We start from the raw sequence: 22,787 nt of genomic DNA on the forward strand, positions 1-22,787 counted from the left end.
AAATAAATAAGAGGCCAAGGTCAAACGAAGGGACGCCTGCAGTGCCCTGCCCTGTCAGCCCACGATTCAGAGGAGTGGACAAATCAGAGACAAAAGGAGCTAGTAAAATCCCGGACAGCCTCAAACCTAAGTGCAAGTGCAACTGAAAAGCCTTTCCATTATGTTTGAATCAAAATTAGTAGTAAGGAAAGCTAAAACAGAATAAAGGTTTTATTATTTGTTCACATAATATGAGAACTGTTGCCAAGGTTAACTTACAAACAATGGTTTAACCCAATAAAATAGATAAAATTATATAACAACTATATTTCTAAAAACTAATCTAAATATAGAGAATATTTGATATACTATTTGTACATAAGTTACATGCACCATCCATAAATAATAACATGATATGTCATTATTAAATAAAACAAAAAATAGTGAAGGACTTATAAATAAATACATATAATTTTATTTAAACATAATTAAACGATAATTAATTATAAATAAATGTTAAAACCTTAAACCCTAAACTTTTAAACTCAATATACTAAATCTAAAGTTGTTAATATTTATGTATAATATATTATTGATGTTTAAACAAAACTATTTGTATTTATTTACAAGTCCTCATATTTTTTGTTTAGTTTAATGTTGACATGTCATGTCATGTCATTATTCACAAGTGGTGTATGAGGCTTATATATCAACGGTGCATCAAATATTTTTTTATTTAAACAGTAAAATAAAATTATATAAATATATATTTTTTTAAAATTGATACAAATAATAAATAAGGATTTTTCATTGAATCAAAATTAGTAAATAAGGCTTTATTCTTGAGTTAAGAAGCTACAAAGGGACGACAAAGCTGCTGTTGAGATGGTTTTCGACTATTGTCCAATAGATCAAAGAATTAATGGATTAAGATTCGCAGATTGAGCTTCAGCATGTCTTTCGGGAGTTCAATTTTGCAGTAGACTTCATGGCGAAGATGGTCTCTTACTGCTGGTCTTCATGTCTACACCAGGCCTCCTATGTCGATTAAACCAATATTGGACCATGATGCTATGAAAGTTGACCATTGTAGCTAGCCAACTCGTAGTTAACCGACAAATAAAAGTATAGGTTTAAATCTTATTATGTGTATACGTTTTTCTATATAAAAATATATAATGATAAAAATAATCTCAAAATAATATAATTTACTTGTACAAGAAGTGTATTTTCATATTTTCCTAACTACGACGTTGGTACTCTGTTAACTCGTGACACCAACATAGTTAGGGCTTTATAATAAGTATAGATATAGATACTATTTAATCGGTTAAAACTAGTACAAAAAGAAGGTAAAACAAATTTTACATACTTTTGTTTGATTAATTAGTATAAAGAAAAAGAAAATTGTAACACCCCTAAAATTGTTATGTTATAAAAGTAGTAATAAGTGAGAATCGTGCATAATAGATTCCTTAGTGAACTAAAATAAGAAATATAAATGATAAAAGAGAAGGTTGATAGATGCCAAAAGAAGTTGAATTAAGAAGTATATTGTGATATATTAATTTAAGGTAATGACTAAATCATAATGATGTGAAAAACTTTGGGACTCAAGTCTAATTATTCAAAATTGGGGGATTAAAATGTAAATATGGGAAGGTTGAATGACAAAATTACAAAAAACCCAAAAGTTCTAGTGACACAAAATTAATAAGTAGGGACCAAATAAAAAAGTAGAGCAATATGATGGACTAAATCATAGTTTTACAAAAAGTGAATAGTGATTCTAAGATGAAATTATAGAGAATTATGAAGGGCAAAATGATTATTTATAAATTTGAATAATTATCAATTATTAAGGTATAATAATTAAGGATGAATGGTGTTGAAGGATGATTGGTTGGAATAATTTATGATTAATTTATAATTATTTTATTATTAGGTATTTTAATTAATTAATTAATTAATTAATGGTTAAGTCATTAAAAAGGGTGAAAAGAAAGTTATAATCATCCCTTCCATCATTTCATGCCTCTCCACGGAAGAAAATAAGTTTTGTTTTCTTTACAACTTGATCCTTTTTTTCGAATTTGAGAGAGAAATCCTTGAAATTACACCAAAGTTTTTAGTAGAATCAAACTTCCAACAATCTAGTGAACTTTGATTACAAAATAGAACGTTGCATGTTCATGTTAGAGGAGAGAGAAAATCAAGCTAAGACTTGAAATTTAGAGAACAAGGTAAGAATATCAAAGTTCCATCATGTTCTTGCTAAAAAAGTATAAAAATTATGTTAAAGGAAAGATTTCTCATAGGAAGTTTTATGATCTTCGCGTGTTGTTGAAGAAAGAAATTGAGAGAGTGAATCAAGTAATAAGGAGAAGGAAAAAAACAAGTGATTTGAGGTTGGTTATAGGTAAGTACCATAGAATTCTCTTGTTATCAAGGATTAATTTGTGAACTTTGTAAATTTATAATTAAATTAGAAAAGCAAAGTGTATAGATCTAAGTATGTCCAATAAGATATTATGATGAATTATTTAATTAAAGTGATAAGTGATAATGAATTTGAATGAAAGTTGGAATTAGAATAATGTTATGATAATTATTGGGTTTTTATAATTAAGGACTAAATTGTACAATATTAAAAAATGATTACAATTATTAAAAACGTTGAAAAGATTTTTTTCAAGTGAAGTGTTACATGGAAGAAAATTGATTTGAAATGAATAGGTAGTGAATAATGAATTTTGTGGTAAAAAGGACTAAATTGAAAAATATGTGAAATTTTTATGTGTTATTATTAGATAAGTGAAAATGATGTAGAGAGTATGAAATATATGATAAATTATGGACCAAGTATTTAGTGAATAAAATTCTTGTGATTTTTGTAATTGAAATTACAATTATTATTTAAATCGTGAAAATGAAGACTAAATTGAATAAGTGTAAAAATATAGTTAAATTGTGAAAATTGTGAAATAAATACTAGTATGAATAAAGATCGTGGTTAGGCATGAAATGAAAGTGTAAAGAAAATGCTCTTGAAAATTTTAATGTTTGAAATTATATATTCGTATAATATTAAATAATAAACTAGAATGAAAGAAATGTCAAAGTGTAATGAAATTGTGAAAATTGAATAAAGTATACATGATTAATTATTGTAAATTCAGTGATATTAAAGTACCCATGTAGACTAACCTTGAATTTCGTGGATATAGTTGGCATGCCATTGGAACCCAAACACTCCCGTGTTATTTGTGATATCACACTTCGATGCCTTTTGTTCTGTTATGTACTTCAATGCCTGTGTTTCCAGCACTTTTGTGCTTTGTGTATCGTGATATGTTCCATATATCCATCTGGTTCCAACATGTTTATCATGAGCTAAAAAGTCGTGGTAAGTGATTTTAGAAAAATGTTTTGATCTCGATAATCCGTGAAATGATAAAATTAGTAAATCAAAGTATTAGTGAATTTTGTAAATATGGAATAACCTATTGACTATTTTTTTAAGTGAATAACCTATTGACTATTAAGATATGTTAATCAACTATAATAATAATATTTATGATAAATAAATAAATGGTATTATTTGAATTCATAGGTACTTATTAAGTTTTTATGAGCTTAACGCATTATTTTTCAACACATAGGTGAAAGATCGGATTGAAAACGCGTAGGTGAAATATCCGATTGAAGTTATCGTTTGAACTAGTGGCCTCGACAGATCTCACCACATCATCAATGCTTGGGAGAAAAAGGGGTATGAAATAAATTTCATGGTATAAAGTATGGCATGTACATAGGTAAATTAATGAAGAAAGAAAGAAAATGTCTAATTGTTCTGACATTTGAATTCAACATATTTTGAACAATAAATATGAGGTATTACGTAGTTTATGAGCTTTGATTATTGTTTGGAATGATCGTGGACAGTTTTGATATGATTTGAAGGTGTTTGAAAATAGAATTCTCAGGTCTCCTATCCTGGGTCTCGTATGGAATGTGTCTTGAGACACAAGAACTTCAAAGCTAAAAAAAGCTACAGTATCAAGGTTATGTCTCGAGAAATAAGCCCCTTTGTCTCAATACATGCACTCATTTGTCTCGAGACAGGACAACTTTGAAGCTAAAGTTCTATAGTACTATGACACTATCCCAAGATATATAGATCTAAAATTAAAAATTTTTAGTTGGGCCAAAAGAAACCTGAAATAAGTTTGGAATGGAATTAAATTTTATTGTTAGTCTAATTAAGTTCTAAAAAGGGTAATTTGATCTTAATAAGAGCCCAACTTATAAGTACTTGATAGGACAAAGAATGTTTAATGTTAAATGTGGCATTCATTATTTGAGTTGGGTGTTACAAAAATAATTGACTAACTATTTATAATCATGATCTTTTCGTAAAATAAATAATTTATAAAGAAAGGAGAGAAGAGAAGAAAAATGATATTTTACATTTATATTTTTTAAATTTCCTTTCTTTGGCTTTTTTTAAAATTGGGTAAATAAAAATTATAAGAAGTTAGACAAATTTAAAAAATTCTGATGTCTACAATTTGTAGAATGAATCAACCTCCAAAGGCAAGTCATCGTGGTAAAGCCACAAAAAAAGGTTCAATTTTGAAAAGAAGACCATATGAAGGATATTGATCCTTGTATGGAATCGACTGAGGGCATGGATCGCATGTCTTTTCGTGATAAATTGTTGAACGTATGGGGCAAAATGGGTAAAACAAATTATCCCTCAAAGGAAGTTGAAGCAATTGGATAAGAATGTTGAGAAGGAAGTCGTAGATGATATTCCTTTGATTTGTTTCTCTAAAAGAGTCCACCATCTGATGGAGGAGAGCATTGGAAATATTGCGGTGATCAAGTTATCAATAAGGTGTAGTAGTTTCAATATCCTCAGCAATATCTCCGTGTTATGGAAACTTAATCAATTGTTTCATCTTATAGACATTGAGAATGATTATTACTTGGCAAATTCCAAGTTGAATGAGGATTACACAAAGGTCTTGTCGGAGGATCCTTGGACTATTTTTTATTAGTACCTTACAATATAGCCTTGAACCATTGATTTTAACACATCATAGTCGTTCTTGCTTAATGTTATGATATGCATTTATTTGCTTGGAAAATTTAAAAAGGAGGAAATGGAGATGGAGGCAACAATGGTAGTGATGGTGAGGAAAGCGGAATAGGAAGGTAAATTTCGAGGATCAAATTAAGATCATTTGTAAATTTTGAGTGTTAATTTTTAAAAATTATAACTAAATCGATATATGTAAAAGTTGAGGTGTAAATTTATTATTATATTGATCTTTTAACGGTTACACCACCGCTCGTCAGAGATTTAATACAAAATATAAATGGACAAAAAAAAACAATCTCGATTAGTTGGGTGACCAAATTTAAAAATTGATAGTTGTGTGGCAAAAAAAGGAGACAATAGTTGGGTGACCAAATTAAATAAATTGATAGTTTAGTGATAAAAAATGAGCATTAATTGGATGATAGTTGACTCGAAAGTTTAGGCTTTTTTATAAAACTAACCTAAAAATAATAATTAATTACTTAAATGACTTATTTTTTTTAAAAAATACGAAAATAACTAAAATCTACAGATCCACCAACTTTTACTGTAGATTTTAGGTTATTTTTATATTTTTTCTAAAAAAAAGTCATTTAAGTAATTAATTATTTTTCAGAGGTAAGTTTTATAAAAAAGTCAAGATTGCTTTGCTAGCGTATTGGTTGTCTGGTTGTTTATCTGAAACGTGGCAGGCACCGGAATAGGTAACTTGATGTGCTCTGTGGCTATTTTACCAATCTAACTAAAAAAATTTGATATTTACCAAAATAACCCTAGTTCAAAAATATTTACCAAAATGGCCTGAAATAAACATCAAAGTTGGGTTATAGAAAATAGATGGCCGGCACCACTTTTTTTATATTAAAAAAATATTTTTTAGGGCTTTGGACACTAGATGGCCGGCACCATGTATTTTTTTCAAAAAAAAATTTTGGGTGTTGGCACACTGATGGCCGGCACCCCAGTATTTGATTAAAAAAATTTTTTTTGGGCAAAGTGGTGTTGGCTAACAAAGGGCCAAAATCACCCAACAAAAAAAATTGGAAATATTCCAACATAACCCCTCCTTGTTTTCCATCCTTTTTATTTCACAAGTTTGATTACATATTTTATATTTTAAAACAATGTTAAACTACTAATCATGTTTTATATTTGCAAAAAGGAAAACTCAAAAAAATAGATACAAATTATGAAAAGTCAAAAAAGTATATCAAAAGTTTAAAAAATTCGTTAAACTTTACAAAATTACAAAAGAATTGCAAATATATATATATATATAATTTCTAAAAAAACTTCTTAAAAATTTTAAAAAATCTAAAAAAATTATATTAAAATTCCGTCAACGTCTATCATCATCAGTCAACAGCTTGATCAACCCCAATTAATGATGGTCAATGCCAACTATATATTTTTAAAAATGTATACTTTTTTTAATTTTAAAAAATTAATTTTTATTACATAAACATGAAAATCATGTATAGCAGTGACCCGTGGTACATTTTAATAAGCGTAACATGTCAATTGATTTATAATGTTATTATATAAATTATAAAAATTGAATTCAACCGAATAATAAAACTATAATTTAAATATAAAAATGGTGAAAATTTTAAATAAAAAAATAGAAAAAGCCACAATCAGCATGAAGCCGTTAAAAATATGTTTATGGCGATTCCATATTTCCTTTCCCCCAGTAAATGTAACTAGGGGCAGGCGAGTCTGCACTAATTACATTCCCTACAACAGCTCACAAGTCGAGTCTGCATTAATTACATTCACTACAATAACTCATTTATATTAGAGAGGGTTGGATAAGTTTTTCTTGAATAATTTTATTATAGATTTTAATTATATTTTTTTTTAATATAATATTTAAAATTACTCATCACTTCTCCTTAACTCATATAAAAAAAAATATTTCAGTGCATTTGAACGTTACTTATCTTAACAATAATACTCATATTAATCTATAACTTAAAATCTTAATATCTATACTATTATCAAAATCCTTGCTTCCCTTCTTGAACCCTAACATTTTTATTAAATATCAAATACCCATTGAAAATAATATTTATCAGATAATTAGAAAAATAAAATAAAATTTGTTATAAGAAATCTATGTTTTTTTCCTACGACAAACATAATAGCAATAGCAGATAATTTGTAAGTAAAAGAGTTCAAATTCGATCCTAAACAACCCACTCTCCTCAGGAAAAAAAAGAAAAAAAGAAAAAAAACAGTAATAGTATTAGCAAATCTCTTTTATCCTCAAAAGACTCAAATGAAAAAGCCAAACAAATTATCTTTGCAGCGCACTCAAAGCTTCTTTAACATGTCAGTAATAGTATTAGCAATAAGTGTCATGTTAACTGATATCTGCTTTTCATCACTGAAAACATTTTTAGCTTCCATAGCATTTGATTCAACATGTAAATGCAAGTACCATATACTTAAAAGCTTTATACAAATAGATTGAAAATATGCATAAATGATACAACATATAACAAAATTTCGCACAATATTCTCGAAAATAAATCTCAAAAGAGTTGTGAAAAAGAATAAATGAACCATTTGTGCAAATAGTAAAGTGAGGATACAAAGCTGGTGCAGGGATTCCAATGAGCTCCTGAACCAACTCTGAGAATTTGATGGGTGTCTGCAGTCATAACAGTTGTGAGCGGATGCTTAGAAGCTCTAGATTTCTTCTTGGGTTACACCTATATTGTTCCTATAATTGTTGTTGACGGGTTTGTCTTTTCGCTTGAAATTGAGTTTTTGTTGGAAATTTTCTGGTTCTTAAGGGATCAACAACAAAGGAAAAATAGTGTTCCTCTTTGCTTCTTTTTGTTGTTGATGGCTTGACAACAACTGTTTGGTAGGTGACGATGTGAAAGCCATGAACCCATTAAGATCAATGCACTGGGCTAAGAAATTAGATTTTTGGACGCAAAGATGGAACACATGAGGTCAATTCTACTATTAGTTTTTGTATGTGTAAGTTGTGAATGAAATTCATTTACTCTATCAAAATTTAAAATTTTAGTATTGACCCAAGTATCAAATTTTATAAAAATATTACATTCAGATTAAAAGTCAAATTTGGGTAGTTCATTGTCGCTGTCACAAGCTATTTTTTGGGAAGGTATTGTTGTTATAAGTTACAATAATCTTGATAAAGGATGATCAAAATACGGTAAAGGGTTAGGCGATGAAGAGTGGCTTTGGTATTGTTGTAGCAATGAATTATAAATTTTAGGACACAAAATACAAGTTTATCATTGTATCAACTAACAATTTTATAATTTTAAAAAAGGAGTAAACTGTAAGTGTACCAGCTTTGAAGGCCTAAGGTCCCTGCTGCTACAAGTACTTCTCAATATATACTATCAGCTTCTTTTTTAATTTTATATTTCTAAAATCTCAAAATTCACATAAAGCTAATCAGGAGCTCTACTGAGTCAGACATTACAGACTAATTATTATAAATGTGGAGCTATTGCGACTCCATGACTGTAGTTTTTTACCCTGAAACTAAAGTGTAAAGGTGAGGGCATGGAAACTCAAGTATGGTTTCTTTTCCTTATTTCCAATATGAAAGCATCCAGATTTCTGCTGGCACAATGATGCCACTGCCTCTTTCATTGTTTCTGGTCCGGACACCAACACTCCAATATCAGATCCATTAGTTTCATTCAGGAATTTGGAGAATTCATCTGATGAGATTCCATCATTTCAATGTGTTAGAAAACTAATCACAACAATATCTGATACTAACATAAACACACTTAAGACCAGTGTAGGTTCTATAAGAATGAAGGGCATATTATATGTGTATGTATGAGAGTACCTTCCAAATTAGGCCTTCCTCCAAAATGGACTTCATGTTCCTCCTCTACCACACCTTTCGTCTCAATCGAACTTAGTTGCTGTACTTTTTCTTCCTTTGAGGAGACAAGTGGTACTTCTTCCTTCTTCAGCCGTCTCCATCTCAAAACAATAGCTACCAAGCTGGGGCAGGCTAATGATATGATGAATGAGGATATGATAAGTATGTCAGCAACCCAAGAGGGGCTGTTTTCTTTAGGAGCCTTCATTTTGGAAGAAACGGCCAGTTTTGAAGAGTGATGACCGCTAGTATTCTTTCCAGAGGGAACAAATATGTAGTTGAAACAGATAAGAAAAACCAGGAACGTAATGGAAGCAATTCCAGCCAATGCAGCAGTCCAATACAAGCTTTGTGGTCCATGTATTGAGTAAATTGGACCTTTTAAGCCGAAATGAACCCATTGCACTTGAGATGCCTCATTAAGCATTTCTCCTAGTGTTGCACCACACTGCTTTTCCTGGGTGACAAAAACTTTTAGTTTCAGATGACATTTGTTTGAGGGGTGGTTCTGCAGTAGGGAAGAAACTGATTTTAACAAGCCAATGTATTGTGATTTCTTGACAACGTATATCAACTGGATTCTGGATGGTAATCTATATCTGCTACTGCCATTCCCTTGAGTTGCAGCAATTTCATGCAGTATGCTAAGAAATGGTGTTATCCCAATTCCACCAGCAACCAAAAGTAGGTTGTCATATCTGCAAAGGATTTCAGATTTCAACAAAAATGTGTAGTACAGAATTAAGTTCTAGATATAATGAAATCTCATGCTATACGATTCTTTAGCACACCTCAAAAAGGTCAAAGATGAAGGACCATAGGGGCCTTCTATTGCAACAGGTACGGATTTCATCTTATCAGCATCAGAGTCTAGCTGAGCCCGTATATTGTCATATAAAGAAGTTGTCCACCGTCCATCACATTTAACTAAAACAGACATTGTATGATGATCAATGGTCGAACTAGAAGTTATGCTGAAGGAATGCCACTGAAATCTGGATATACTCGGTATCTTCATAAATATTATACTTGTTGGGGTATATTTCAAGCCTGAAATGAGTACAAAGACCACATCAAAGAAACTTTCTCAAAATGTTTTCACATGGTATATATTTCTATAAAAAAAGAAGAATTTACCTGTGTCTTTTGGCAGGATAAGTTCTACAACTTTACAGGGATATAATCTAGCTGAAAGAATATGAGTTTGTGGCCATGATTGTAGGATGCGAAGTAGTTTGTCAAGACAAAAGAGGAACACTCCAGCGAAGATCATATAGAAGTGTCGATCTCCGGCATGAAGCAAGAAAAATACTAGGAAGATTATGTACAAGTGGTGAATGTAATAGAAGATCTCAAATCTTTTCCTCCTGATCTGAGGAAGTGATGTGATCCACATAACCAAGCCCACAACCAGTGTTATCTCCCCGGCAAGGTATATCCGGCCTGTCCTCTGCCATTTTGTTATCTGTTAGTTGTTCAAACAAGTGTCACTGTAAGATTATGTAGGTGAAACTTAACAAGTAATACGATAAGATTCGCTCATATTCACTATGACCTCATCCTGAATGTAGTGGCTAACACCCCAGATGAACAAAGTGCTGGCACCATGAAAAGTAGCAAAGCATATCATAGCAGTCCCTAGCCATATATGGTATCTCACAGAAGCTTCAAACTGGATACCAAGTATGCGAAATACGGCCAGTTCCCTCAAGATAGGTAGAAGAAGAAAAGCCAAGCAGGCTTCTGCTAGCAAACCAAATCGAGTTGCCACTCTTAGAAACTTGAGTTGCCATCTAAATTCAAAAGAACACACTCACATATAAGTAACGATGATATTCTTTGATTCTCAGCATCTGTCATTATTTTTTGAATCTTAGTAAGAGATTTTAAGAACTCACAAGTCCAACTTCAAAGATTCCATAGGTGTCAACTTAGTAAAATCGTGAGATATGCGCGTATAAAAGGTCCATGCTAGAAAGAGGATAAAGAGAAATACTGAGAGAATCTCAACACCGGATAAAATGCCCACAAGATTACTTGTAACTAGTGGATTTGAGAAAGCAGCTGTTGAACTCCTTATTTGTCTACTGTCGCAAATTAAATAATTAAGAAGCGAAAGTTAAAGCAAGCAAATATGTATATATATCCACTTCACAAGATGAAAATGGCATAACTATATTACCTGTTTCTTTGCCCCCAAGATTGCAAATTCAAGTACACAAGTCCAATCATAGCCACAGCAATTACAGGAAACGTATACACCGTAAAGTCAAGACCTGTAATATATAATTGGCTGTTAATTCTAACTGGTACAATCATGTTAGAGAAGAGGCTTAAAAAAAAATATCTATATAGAAAAAATTGGGTTTCTGAATATCTCAAGTATTTACCATAGTAACCAAACACGGTATTTCGAGCACTGCTTTCAGCTGCTTTCCACTTTCTGGTCCATAAGTTGGTTGGTTTGAGCAGCCAGAGAGATAGCCAGGCAGTGGATATTAAGATCATCAAGACTTTGAGAAGGATAACAACGGCGGCTTTGCCCATCTCTAATTTGTTTCCAAAATGGTTGCAGGAAGGGATTGGTGAGTTGCAGTAAGTGTGAGAATGGATCAGATATAAAGAGGTTTGGAGAAAAGATTTGGCTCCACTTCCACTAGCAGTCGCACTATGTTAGGTGATAAAAAAGATTCTAGTTAGCCCCACTACCTGTAACTATAAGGAAAGAGTGCCCACCATTTACACTTACAAAGTCATTAAAGTCACTTCCTTTGTGGTTGGAAAAAAAAAGAGAGAGGATTCTTTTGCATATCCAAGGGGCTTGATATTCTAAGTCTCCATTATTCCTATGTTTGACACATATATTACCATGAGGAGATGCAACTAACATGGGAAAATCTTGTTGTATACATGTGACATATATAGTCCCAAACATGGATTTTTCGTTTTCAGATTATTGGTATTTATAGGTTTGAATTTTTTTGAAAGCCTACTAAAAAATAATTATTTATGTGTGATTTAAATTACATTTTGGTTATTGAACTTTAATGGTTAAATATTCAAATTGGACTTAATTTTTAGGGGTTGCTCACATAAAAGTCAAATCTTTCAAAATGGTCATATAAAAACTTAATCTTTATAAAATGCTCAAATAAAGGTAAAACATTTCAAAATGGTCAAATAAAGGCCAAATCTTTTTTTAAAGTGCTCAAATAAGGACAAAACTTTTTTAAAAATACTCAAGTAAGGGCTTTTCAAATGCTACATATTAAGTCTCAAATTATGTTTTTATTATTCTCTTTTTTTCAAGCAACATCTAACTCATCTATAGTGCATTTTATTCTAAAAATGATAACATTCACCTAATTTTTACTCAAATTGGGCTAGAGTAAGTGAAGAATTTTTATTTGAACATTTTTGTAAAGGTTAAACCCTTATATGACTAATTTTAAAAATTTGGCCCTAATATGAACAACCACTAAAAGGTTGGGCCTTAATTTAAATATTTAATTAACTTTAACTTGTTACATTTTGATTACTAATGTTATTGATTTGTAATATTTTAATCATTGTGTTGTTACTCGACATTAAAAATGTTATAAAAATCTCACATAGCACAAATTATGACATTAAATGCTAACAAGTAATCCATGTCTATACCATATAAATATAATTAAACAAGTTTTCTGACCTTTTATTTTATTTTTTTTGGTACTTTAATTCTTCTCTCGTCCCTTCTTACCTTGTTCCTAGTCCCTACCAAGCCTTCAACTCCAACTACCATCACCTCCAGCAGTAGCCTCTAGCTCTGGCCATCTTCATCTCATGCACACCGGCACTTACCTCTCAACCATTAACCATTTCAAACCACCATCTTCACCATTCCAGCTCCTCCAACCGAACCAGCAACCCCAAGTTTACACACGACACACTTTCTCCGATCTCACCCTCTGTCATAACTCAATTTTCCCAAGCCTCATAACATTCACTACTACTATCTAAAGGCATTATTGCTCTTTTTTATAATAAAAGTTTAAGTTATAATGGTCACGGTGATAGTGAATAGTGAGCAAAGTTCATTATTTTTCCAAAATAAAAGGGGAGAAAAAATCAAATTTAAGAAAGTGTTAAAGAAAAAACCTAACTACTTTTATATTTTAATTACCAAGTCAAATTCTACGAAACATTTTAAGAGTAAAGATAATTCAAGAACCTTATCATATTTCAGGATTATTTTCACTTTTACTTTGGTAAAATGGTACAATATAAAACATCTTATATGAAATATCTCTTGAAATGCAAAACAAGGATCGTTCTAAACAAGTGTTATTGTAACTTGTTTCGAATATGAATTGTTCTCTATAGCTAATATGTGGTATTTTTTTTTTGAAAAAATTTATTCTAAATAATGTTCTTAAAAAAATATAGTTATTCTAAATAGAAGTTATCCTTGAAACACAATAACTTCAAACAAGAGTTATTTCGAACAATAAATTTTCTCAATAGGAACTATTCTCAAATGACATCTATTCCAGAATGATAATTGTTCTAAACTATTGTAACATAATTATTCTCAAAAAGCGATTATTTTGAACAAAAATTATTCAGAAGAGATATTAAGCGCAACAATACTTTTACTTGTTCTGAGTTAGGTAGCACAGTTTCTTACTAAATATCTATATCTACCGAGCATAGATTTTTCATTTTCAGATTATTTTATGAATATCAGTTGTCTGGTTAATTGGCAGTTATTGGTTCAATTTTTGTTTTTTTGTTTTTGGTAATTAGTAAAATCAATGGGGGTTGTTGTAGGCACAGACAGTTTAAAGCTGGTATTTAGCTTAAAAAATGAATTAAAAACGTATTCAAAAAATTCTTAGAAATTAGTAAATCCCTAGGAGAAAGTAATATCGTTATGAATTTGTAATTTCTTAATTTGAATTTTGTAAAACTCTAAAGAGAAAATCACTTTCAATAATATTATGGATCGACCCTGCTTCCATGGTACGAGTTTCAAAAAATAAAGCTACAATCAAGCTGTAAAAATTGATGTGGAGTATGTTTTACTTTTTTAGAGAGCATATTATAATAGTTTTTTTTCCAATAGATTCATCAAATAAATTCAGATAAAAAAACATCATACGGGTATGTGTTTTTATTATTAAAAACTATTGAATCAAAACACATTCTTTAACCTTTTGTTTTCCCTTTCCAAATGATAAATCCCCACAAATTCAGTTCTTTTTCTTCTTCTTTTGTCTTTTTATTTTCACTCCTCCATTTCTTACCGTTTTCGCAAACTCTGAACTTTATTTCAATCCAAAACGACCACGATGGTGACCAGATTCCCCACCACGAAACTGGACACAAGATTTCATATTTAATAATTCCATGAAGTTTTGTTGCATTCCAAGGGTTTTGATTTTTGAAGTGCCTACTGTTGAGATGAAGAGTCAAAGCAAAATCTCTTTTTTTTTACTGTAGTCAACAGGTAATAAAATCATGTTTCGGGCGATACTCAACTTTTCGCAAATCCAGCGGAACCAGCCAATGTTGCTGGTATGGACCGAGAAATTTACCGATACGGAAAATACAACTTGAGGTTCCGATCGGAACATTTTTTGATATACTTGATGTGGGATTGAGTTTTTATTGATTTATAAGACTTTCATAATAATATAATAGAAAATTATAATTTAACTCTATAACTAACTGTTTTAAGTTATATTTTAAAAAAAAAATTGAAACCACAACCTCACTTCTGGAATTAAACATTTCCACTGTCATATAACTCACTTTCTACGTAAATGAATATTTTAATAATTTTCAATTAAATTTATATTTAATTAACTTATGACATTAATTTAACCATGAAATAACTAAAAAAAGGGTTATGACATTAGGTATATATGGTTGACCTCCTTTGATTAATCTCCTCCACTTGCTAACCCACAGCACACAAAGTTACAATCATTTGCAAGAACAAGTTTAACCATTTAGATAACGTACACGTGGTTGCTGTGACATCTCCCCACAAATGATGATTCTCACTACTAATTCCATTTGCTTCCTCCTCAAATCTTGTCATATTCTTCAAGCTTAAACATTTGCCATTCAAGTTTAGCTTTCCAATCCAACTGGACCCCTCCCCTTTGTTCATGCATAAACAGTAAGTGTAATACCTAATTAATGGCGTTAGTGATAATTACCTGTTCAAGTAAGGGCTTACAACCTACAAGGACATATACAACAAGTGTTGAGTACACATGCAATAACAAAGCTACAATGTTTGAACTGTTTTTGACAACAACAAAAAGGGCCCAAAATTGTAGCTTCTCATAGCCCATCCTTGCCTTGTTGATCACAAAAGAAAGAGGCCCAACAACATTGTATTTTGATTCTTCTAACGGAGAGGGCTGGCTATATACAAGATGACAATAAATAATTTAACTATTCCAAACTTCGGCTAAGCCAATACTTGCTTTGCTGAACTTGCAGCAATAAAGTCAGCTATTCAGATGCAGCAGGGCTGAATGACTGTATTATGATCATCCAACACGCTTCAATAGATGCTGATTGATTGCGTGGATCTTAGATTGAGAGAATCGATCAACTTTGTTTCTGTCAGAAAAGAGAGGAACCCATCTTTTCAGAGTCGTTAACTAACATATGGGTGTTAATAGGACTAATATGTTTTATGCTTGGTTTGTGACAAACTATGTTTTGCCTTTACTGTGATTTTCATCCTTCCAATCTAATCATGTATGTGCTTCTGATGTACAAGGTTTCAGTAAGGTCATAAGATTCAAGGATAAAGGATCTTTTGACCAACAACATTACAATTTTCATATTTTTTGACAGTCCAAAACATGATTAATTTTCTTGTTTTAGCTAGTAACCCCATATAATATAAGGTTCTGCAATCATGAAAGTTAGACAATGAAATTAATATGCATGCTTGCTTTGATAATTATCCACCAAGAAAAGGGTTTTTTTTCTTTTTTTTTTTCAAGATAGACATTAGTGCTGTTTAAGTAAAATTCCCACCACTAGCTACCATCATAGCGACATAGCCTTCACTAGCTTGCAATATAATTATATAAATTAACACTATCTAGAAGGAACCTTAATCTTAGGTAGTCTAAGAGCCCAAATTCATTGCCACTATACATGCCACCACTACATTGTTATCTCCACACCCTATAATTTGCGGATTGTTGCAGACATTGGACAGATTACTGGCATCAAATCCCAGTCATTTCACGACAGAAACGTTAATCCATGAAATTACATCTCACTATATCTCCCACAGTCAATGTACACAATATTTTGAGCTAACAAGTTGTTAACATTTTCAAAAAATGCAAAAAATATTTTCGAAAAAGAATTTGTGCATTTATCTTGTGAATGATATTGGGCGGGCCTACCCGACAACAGCTAGTTGATGAACCGAAAAAAAAAAAAACTAAATGTGAATTGCAGGAGTCATGTCAGAATTTATGACACGTGGTCCGTTGGAGGGTAAATACATAGGTCTAATTCACATGTAGCAAGGAATGCAAAGACATGTAATGCTGAGCCTAACAGTCGTACACACATTATTTACTAATGAAATGTGTATAGAATAGGAATAGGAATAGGCTTTGTCCAACATGCTTAGTCTGGCATTTGATAGTAGGTTTTGGGTGGGAGGGTTCTTGGGTCTTTTTATCATATCTACTGAAAAAGATTCATCTATTGTGAGTTTAATATGAAAAACCTAAGCTAAAGAGGTGCTAGAGTAGACTGAAACTGATAATAGATGAACTTTGTCGTGCTTTTTAATATCAAAATTTCCTTTTTATCAACTGTGTGATCTGTCAATTCACATAAAAGAATTAATTGTCATTGTATTGACCAGTTAGAGAAGAGGATACTGATAAAGACTAGCGGGTCTAATACAGTGGAATTCATGCCTAAATTTCATTCAATATGCTTTGACCTACCTTATTAGAGCTACAAACCGAGTTTAATGTAATTAGCATAATTAAAATTATTAATGCAGCAGCCTTTTTTGTTTAGGCCAACATAATGCAATACAGGTACAAATTAGCATAGTTTCCTTTACATTTTTATTTTACTCATTTAATTAACTAATTCGCCTTTTCTTTTAATTGAATAATTTAAACTTTAAAGCGTGCAGGTTGCCAAATTTTAATTAATTTCATATAAGTAATATTATAGAAACTGAAACTCTGTTTAGAACTCTTGAATGGAGTTTTATTGAAGCATATGTTGAGCTATTCTTTAGGTAGATGTTGTAGCTATGGGTTCATTTTTGTTTGGGGAAAGAGGCTTTGTAATTCTTTTGGTGTTTTGTTTTTATTTTGTAGCCATATATTTGAAATTAAGAAATTATACCTTGAATTAGCCCAAAAAAACATACTGTACCAAACTGGTTGGTATAAGTTGGTATTCATTGGACGAAACACAGAAATTTTGACTAAAGCAAAGGGTGTGAATGTTTTATAAAAATTAGCTTACAAAAAAAATTATTTGGTATAAATTTAGTCAATAAAAAATAATTTACTCGTTAATGAAAAATAAGAGTGTGTTTGGTTTCAGAAAACATTCTCTTTTATTTTCAAAAAAATAATTTTCATTTTCTATTTTTTAAAAATTAAAAAACATGTTTAATAAATGAAGATAGAATTTTTTTTAATAATGAAAATAGTGAAAATGCCTTTAATATGTAACTTTCAAAAAAAAAAGGAATGAAAAAATAATTAAATTAAAGTATAATTTATTTAAAATGTATTATTATAGTTAAATAAAATGCAACTAAATAAAAAAAGGTTTAAAGACTATAAAAATAAAAAGTTGCTTCTAAAAAGATTCAAACCAAGGTAAATTTAATGCATAAATTGAAATTTAAAAAATTCCATATTTTTAATTTTTTCCAAAACATTTTTATTAAAAATAGTGAAAACATATTTTTTTATTCTTTAATTTTCACATATTTTTATTTTCATTTTCTGAAATTTATTTTCAAAATTCTTAATCAAACATGGCTTTCTTCACTATTTTTCATTTTCCTGATGAAAACGATCATTATTTTCTAAAACCAAATGCACCGTTGGTCTTTTGTTTTCTGCAAATTCCTTTTATCTTTTGAAAACTGAAGTTATTTCTGTTACGAGTAATTTGAATTTTATATTAATATTAAATTTAATCAAAACAAATATTATTATATTAAAAATAAAGTTTTAATTTTATTTCTTAAAAATACTTTAAAATATTAAAATATTCACCTCAATAAATTTTTTATATTTGCATACCTATTTATATTTAATAAAATAATAAATTTTAATATAATTAATTATTTCAATAAAATTATTATTTTAATAATAAATTTTAACAGTAATAATAATATTAAAATTTTAATAATATTTTTAATATTTTATAATAATATTTAAATAATAAATATATATTATAATTTATAAATATTTAGTAATAAATGGTTTATAGTTAAAAATATTAATATTTTAATAATATAAATATGAACTTAAACAAAAACTCATATATATAATATTATTAAAATATTAATATTTCACTATTCACTTTTATATATATAACTTCAAATTAAAATTTAATTATGCATCAATTATTATTAAATCTTATAAAATAAATTTCAACTATTAAAATGAAACACTTATGTGATATTTTGTGGAAAAACATATGTTCCTTGTTTGAAAACAGTTTTAAAAAAAATCAAATAATAAAAAAAACTGTACATAAAATCATTTAAACATTGAAAAATATATACTTTTTTAAAACATCAATCTGTTTTTCTAAAATTACTTTAACAGAAGAAATACAACCAAAATATAGCCCAAATTTAAACTGCGTAGTAGTAATTTTAGTTCAAAGCATTACATTTCGAGCTGCTGATACAACGAGTTGGCCCTAAGTAGAATCTAATCTCTAGTAGTGCACTGCTGAATGAGTGACTATGTTGAAGATTCAAGAAGTAGTTTTCTCTTTGAAAGCTATGGTTTGAAGTGAAGAATTCTTGATCCAACGTGTGAGTTTGTTGTTGTTGTTTTTTTTTTTAACATGAGTTTTCTATTTTCTTGTTATTTTTTTGAATTATTTATGTTGATACAATGTACAATAAGGAGGAGAACAAAGAGGAAGATGAAGTGGTGCTGACGACGCCAGTTCACTTTAAGAGGTGAAGAGCCGAAAAAGACAAGAGGACAAGGAAAAAGCTGAGAGGGAGACTAAAGAGGATAAGTGCTCTAGGATTGCTTGAGGGCTCCAAAAAGTCCACTTCTCATTATTTGGGAGGGCATTCATAAGAGAGGTCCTCTTGTCTACTAGTGTGACGTGGTAGGCCGTTGTAGAGAAGTTGTTGTCAGGGAGTATGTGAAGGACGTGCATAGTGGAGACTATTTTGTTATAGTTGTACGAACTTGTATTCTCAAGTGGGGTCCAAAGACATTTAGGGGAGTGTCCACACCTGAAAAGTGATTATACATAACAAGTGGGTCTTATTCTCTTAAAGACTTTCAATCGCTAACAACTTCATGCAAAACCTTGTACTTAAAGTTTTACTATTCATATAATTCTTATAGTCTTATTCTTTCAGAACTTAACATGCAGAGTTGAAATACTTACCCAGGAATGGAATAACCACTTATTAGACCCAGAATCACAGTTTCCCAGCTTAATGAGGAAGACATACATTCAAACTTAAGGAGAAAGAAGAGGAGAAAAAGAACCTCTTTCAAAACCTATCACTCATACATATGACCCCACCTGCTTAGTGGATCTTAACAAGTGTCACACGTTTCAAAATTTGCCTTCTTAATGGTCTACAGTTTCCGAGAGAAACATAAATAAGTACCCTACCTTCATAATTATCTGGCTAAGCTGTCTAGTTGATTTCTAGCCAGCTTACTCATAATTTAACTAGTATAGTACTCTAGACAAACAAGGCGTATAATACCTATGGTGATAACTCAATCTATACTTGCTCATTATCACTTAACACAAATATCTCTTTAACATAGCAGAATATCATGAAGTAAAATCCTTACATGCTTATGTGGCGGTTACTATACGCCTATATGTATACAGCACAATAAGCCATTAGGCGGATTACACTTCGCCAAACAAACTATTCTACTACTATACGCCAAAACCTTAAACCTACTAGACCTGGGGTGCTACACTTCACTTTGAGTCTTTACCTACCCATTAAAAGTAATGCGTTAAGCTTGTGAAATCTTAGTAAGTACAACAAGATTTAACCTTACCTATTCTCAAAATAAGTACAAATAATGTAAATTAATATTATGTGACATAAGTTTAGAATTTAATAACATTAGAACTTCTTATTATATCTTATTCAATATAACTTAATCCATTATCATTTCCTTCACTTGCACATAACTTGTCATATTGATCATTGCTTTATTTTATCTTTTAATATTTAACAGATGCCCAATGCAGGCTTAACATAACATGAAAGATATACATAAATAATATAGAGATGCATCGAAGTGCAAAATAGAACAGAGTAGGACCGAAGTGCAATATCATAATAAAATGGCGCCAAAGGGCTTTAGCATAACAGAGGCACCAAAAATGCATTAACAAAACAAAGAGCGTGTTGAATGTTTCCTAATGGTATGTCATATATATCCCACTAGTTCACATCTTGTCAACTCGGGCAAATATATCAAAATTAGCTTCACTTTTACATTTCAGAATAAAACTTATATACTTTTGAATTTCTTTCAATTTAGTCATTATAAAAATTCAATAAGCACTATAATACTTCCTTCAGACATAAAATATATAATGCACTATCTCATAATAATTCATTTCCCACATCAGAACAAAAATTTATCTTAATTCTAAATTTTTGCATATTGTGCAATTTAGTCCCTTTTCAATAATCATTATATTCTCACTTTGAAATTCACTTCACTTCAATATATCACTACACTTAAATATGTTATTTCAAAGTTTTAGTACACTTATTACTTTTGAATACTTTACAAATTAGTCATTAATCTCATGTGATTCAATAATCACTATGATGTCTTACCAATATCACTTTATATCAAACTTACTAGCACTTAACTCTTCATTTAAGTAATTTATCGTGTTATTTCATTTCACACATAAAATTTTGTACATTTTACAATCTAGTCCTTTTACTTTAATTTTCACTTCACTTAATCTATTTACTTCATTGCTAAAAGAAAACTCACATATCCACTTATTTCTAATTAATTTTATAATAAACTTAAACATTTTCACATATATAATTAAATCTTAATAATTTTAGTATAACAATTTAAACAAAAATCACACACTTTAATTGAGTAAGGTAAGGTCTTGATGTACTTACCTCTCTTTTGTTAGGAATTCACCATTTTTGCTTTAATTCTCTTCCTTCCTCACTTTAGTCACCACCTTCATCTTGTTTCCGATGCTTTTATTAATTTTTTTCTCTTTTTCTACTTCATAAACACATCAAATACATAATCAATACTCATAGTTATGTCTCTACTTCAATTAAACATGAATTTTATAAAAATACTTGAATTTCTTACATTGTCTTTTTAGTCTCTTCAGTTTCTTCTCAACTCTCTCCACTTCTACTTCCAATTTCTTTCTTCCAAGATGATAATCTAACTCTTAGGATTTCTACTTCACTTTTCCATTTTGGTCGATATGGAAATTCTTATGAATTTTTGGTAAAAATGGTGAAATTCATGGAAAAGAACTAATTTGTAAGGAAAGCAGGGTTTCTCTCCTCTCCCTTTCTTATTAACGTAGAAAGCATGGAAAAATGAAGAATTCATTTTATATTCACTTAAAATAAATAAAATATCTTAATAAAATATTATTAAAATAATTCCACCTAATCAAAATTTAACACCACACCCATAATTATCATGATATTTCATGATAATTACCCTATTTGGGTAATGACTATTTTAACTCGCAACATTCTCTACATTCCTCCCTTGAATAACCATTTTATTTGGTAAAATTGTAATTTAGTCTCTTATATTTCTATACTTATTTAATTTAATCTCTGCCTACTAATTTTGTGTTACAAGTACTTTAGGGTATTTGTAAATTAGCTCCTTCATTTTTTGAATTTACACTTTACCCTTCAAATTTTGAATATTCACACTTTGACCCCACCACTTTTCACTTCTTTACAATTTAATCAAAACCTCAGATTTATTTCTCTCAATACACAAGTCTTTTCAATTTCTTCTTGTATGCAATTCTCTTCTTTACTAACACCAACAATTCCTATTTAATTTCCTTCACAAAATTCTAACATGTATCATCTTGTATTAGCATTATTCCTGACTCAGGGGGTTTTGAGTATGTTACAAATCACATATACACAACCAATATAAAGGTTGTCTGTTGGTTTATTTGTGTATGAGTTTAAGAGTTTTAAGAGTTTTATTCAATTCACTTTTGGAACATTTTGAAGGTAGATTTATCTATCGTATTGTAGGCTTTATTGGAGAGTTATTTCACTTGTACGTCAGGTCAATTGAGGAGAGTAAGTGCAAAAAATTGTACACCATGAGACTACTTTTACCATACGTTTTTGGGTAGTTTAAAGCTTTAATCATTGACTGTACTATGATAATTTTTTAATAAATTTATTCTTTGATCTAGGCTCTGCAGAGGTAGGATTATTATCTGAATTGTTCTAGTCAAATAGTGTGCTCTTTCAACCATTAATACCTAGCTTCCCATATTACCTATGTAACACTTTTCCATCCATTC

General features: G+C 30.1%; 1 protein-coding gene across 2 annotated transcripts; it reads right to left on the reverse strand.

The window, feature by feature from the left end:
- Positions 1-8,467: 8,467 nt before the first annotated feature.
- LOC107957630 (ferric reduction oxidase 8, mitochondrial) lies at positions 8,468-11,638 on the reverse strand. 2 transcript variants are annotated; one of them, XM_016893176.2, is made up of 8 exons: positions 11,363-11,638; positions 11,155-11,248; positions 10,871-11,059; positions 10,528-10,765; positions 10,110-10,437; positions 9,764-10,022; positions 8,934-9,670; positions 8,468-8,799 (listed from the first exon to the last, which is right to left on the reverse strand). In XM_016893176.2, the coding sequence occupies exons 1-8, from the start codon at positions 11,517-11,519 to the stop codon at positions 8,618-8,620; spliced, it is 2,184 nt and encodes a 727-aa protein (XP_016748665.2). In that variant the 5' UTR covers positions 11,520-11,638; the 3' UTR covers positions 8,468-8,617. The 2 variants fall into 2 exon arrangements, with proteins under 2 accessions (XP_016748665.2, XP_016748666.2); XM_016893177.2 differs by having other exon boundaries at positions 10,871-11,056; positions 11,363-11,637.
- Positions 11,639-22,787: the final 11,149 nt, after the last annotated feature.

Source organism: Gossypium hirsutum, chromosome A05 (genome assembly GCF_007990345.1).
Source record: "Gossypium hirsutum isolate 1008001.06 chromosome A05, Gossypium_hirsutum_v2.1, whole genome shotgun sequence".
Taxonomy (NCBI): Eukaryota; Viridiplantae; Streptophyta; class Magnoliopsida; order Malvales; family Malvaceae; genus Gossypium; species Gossypium hirsutum.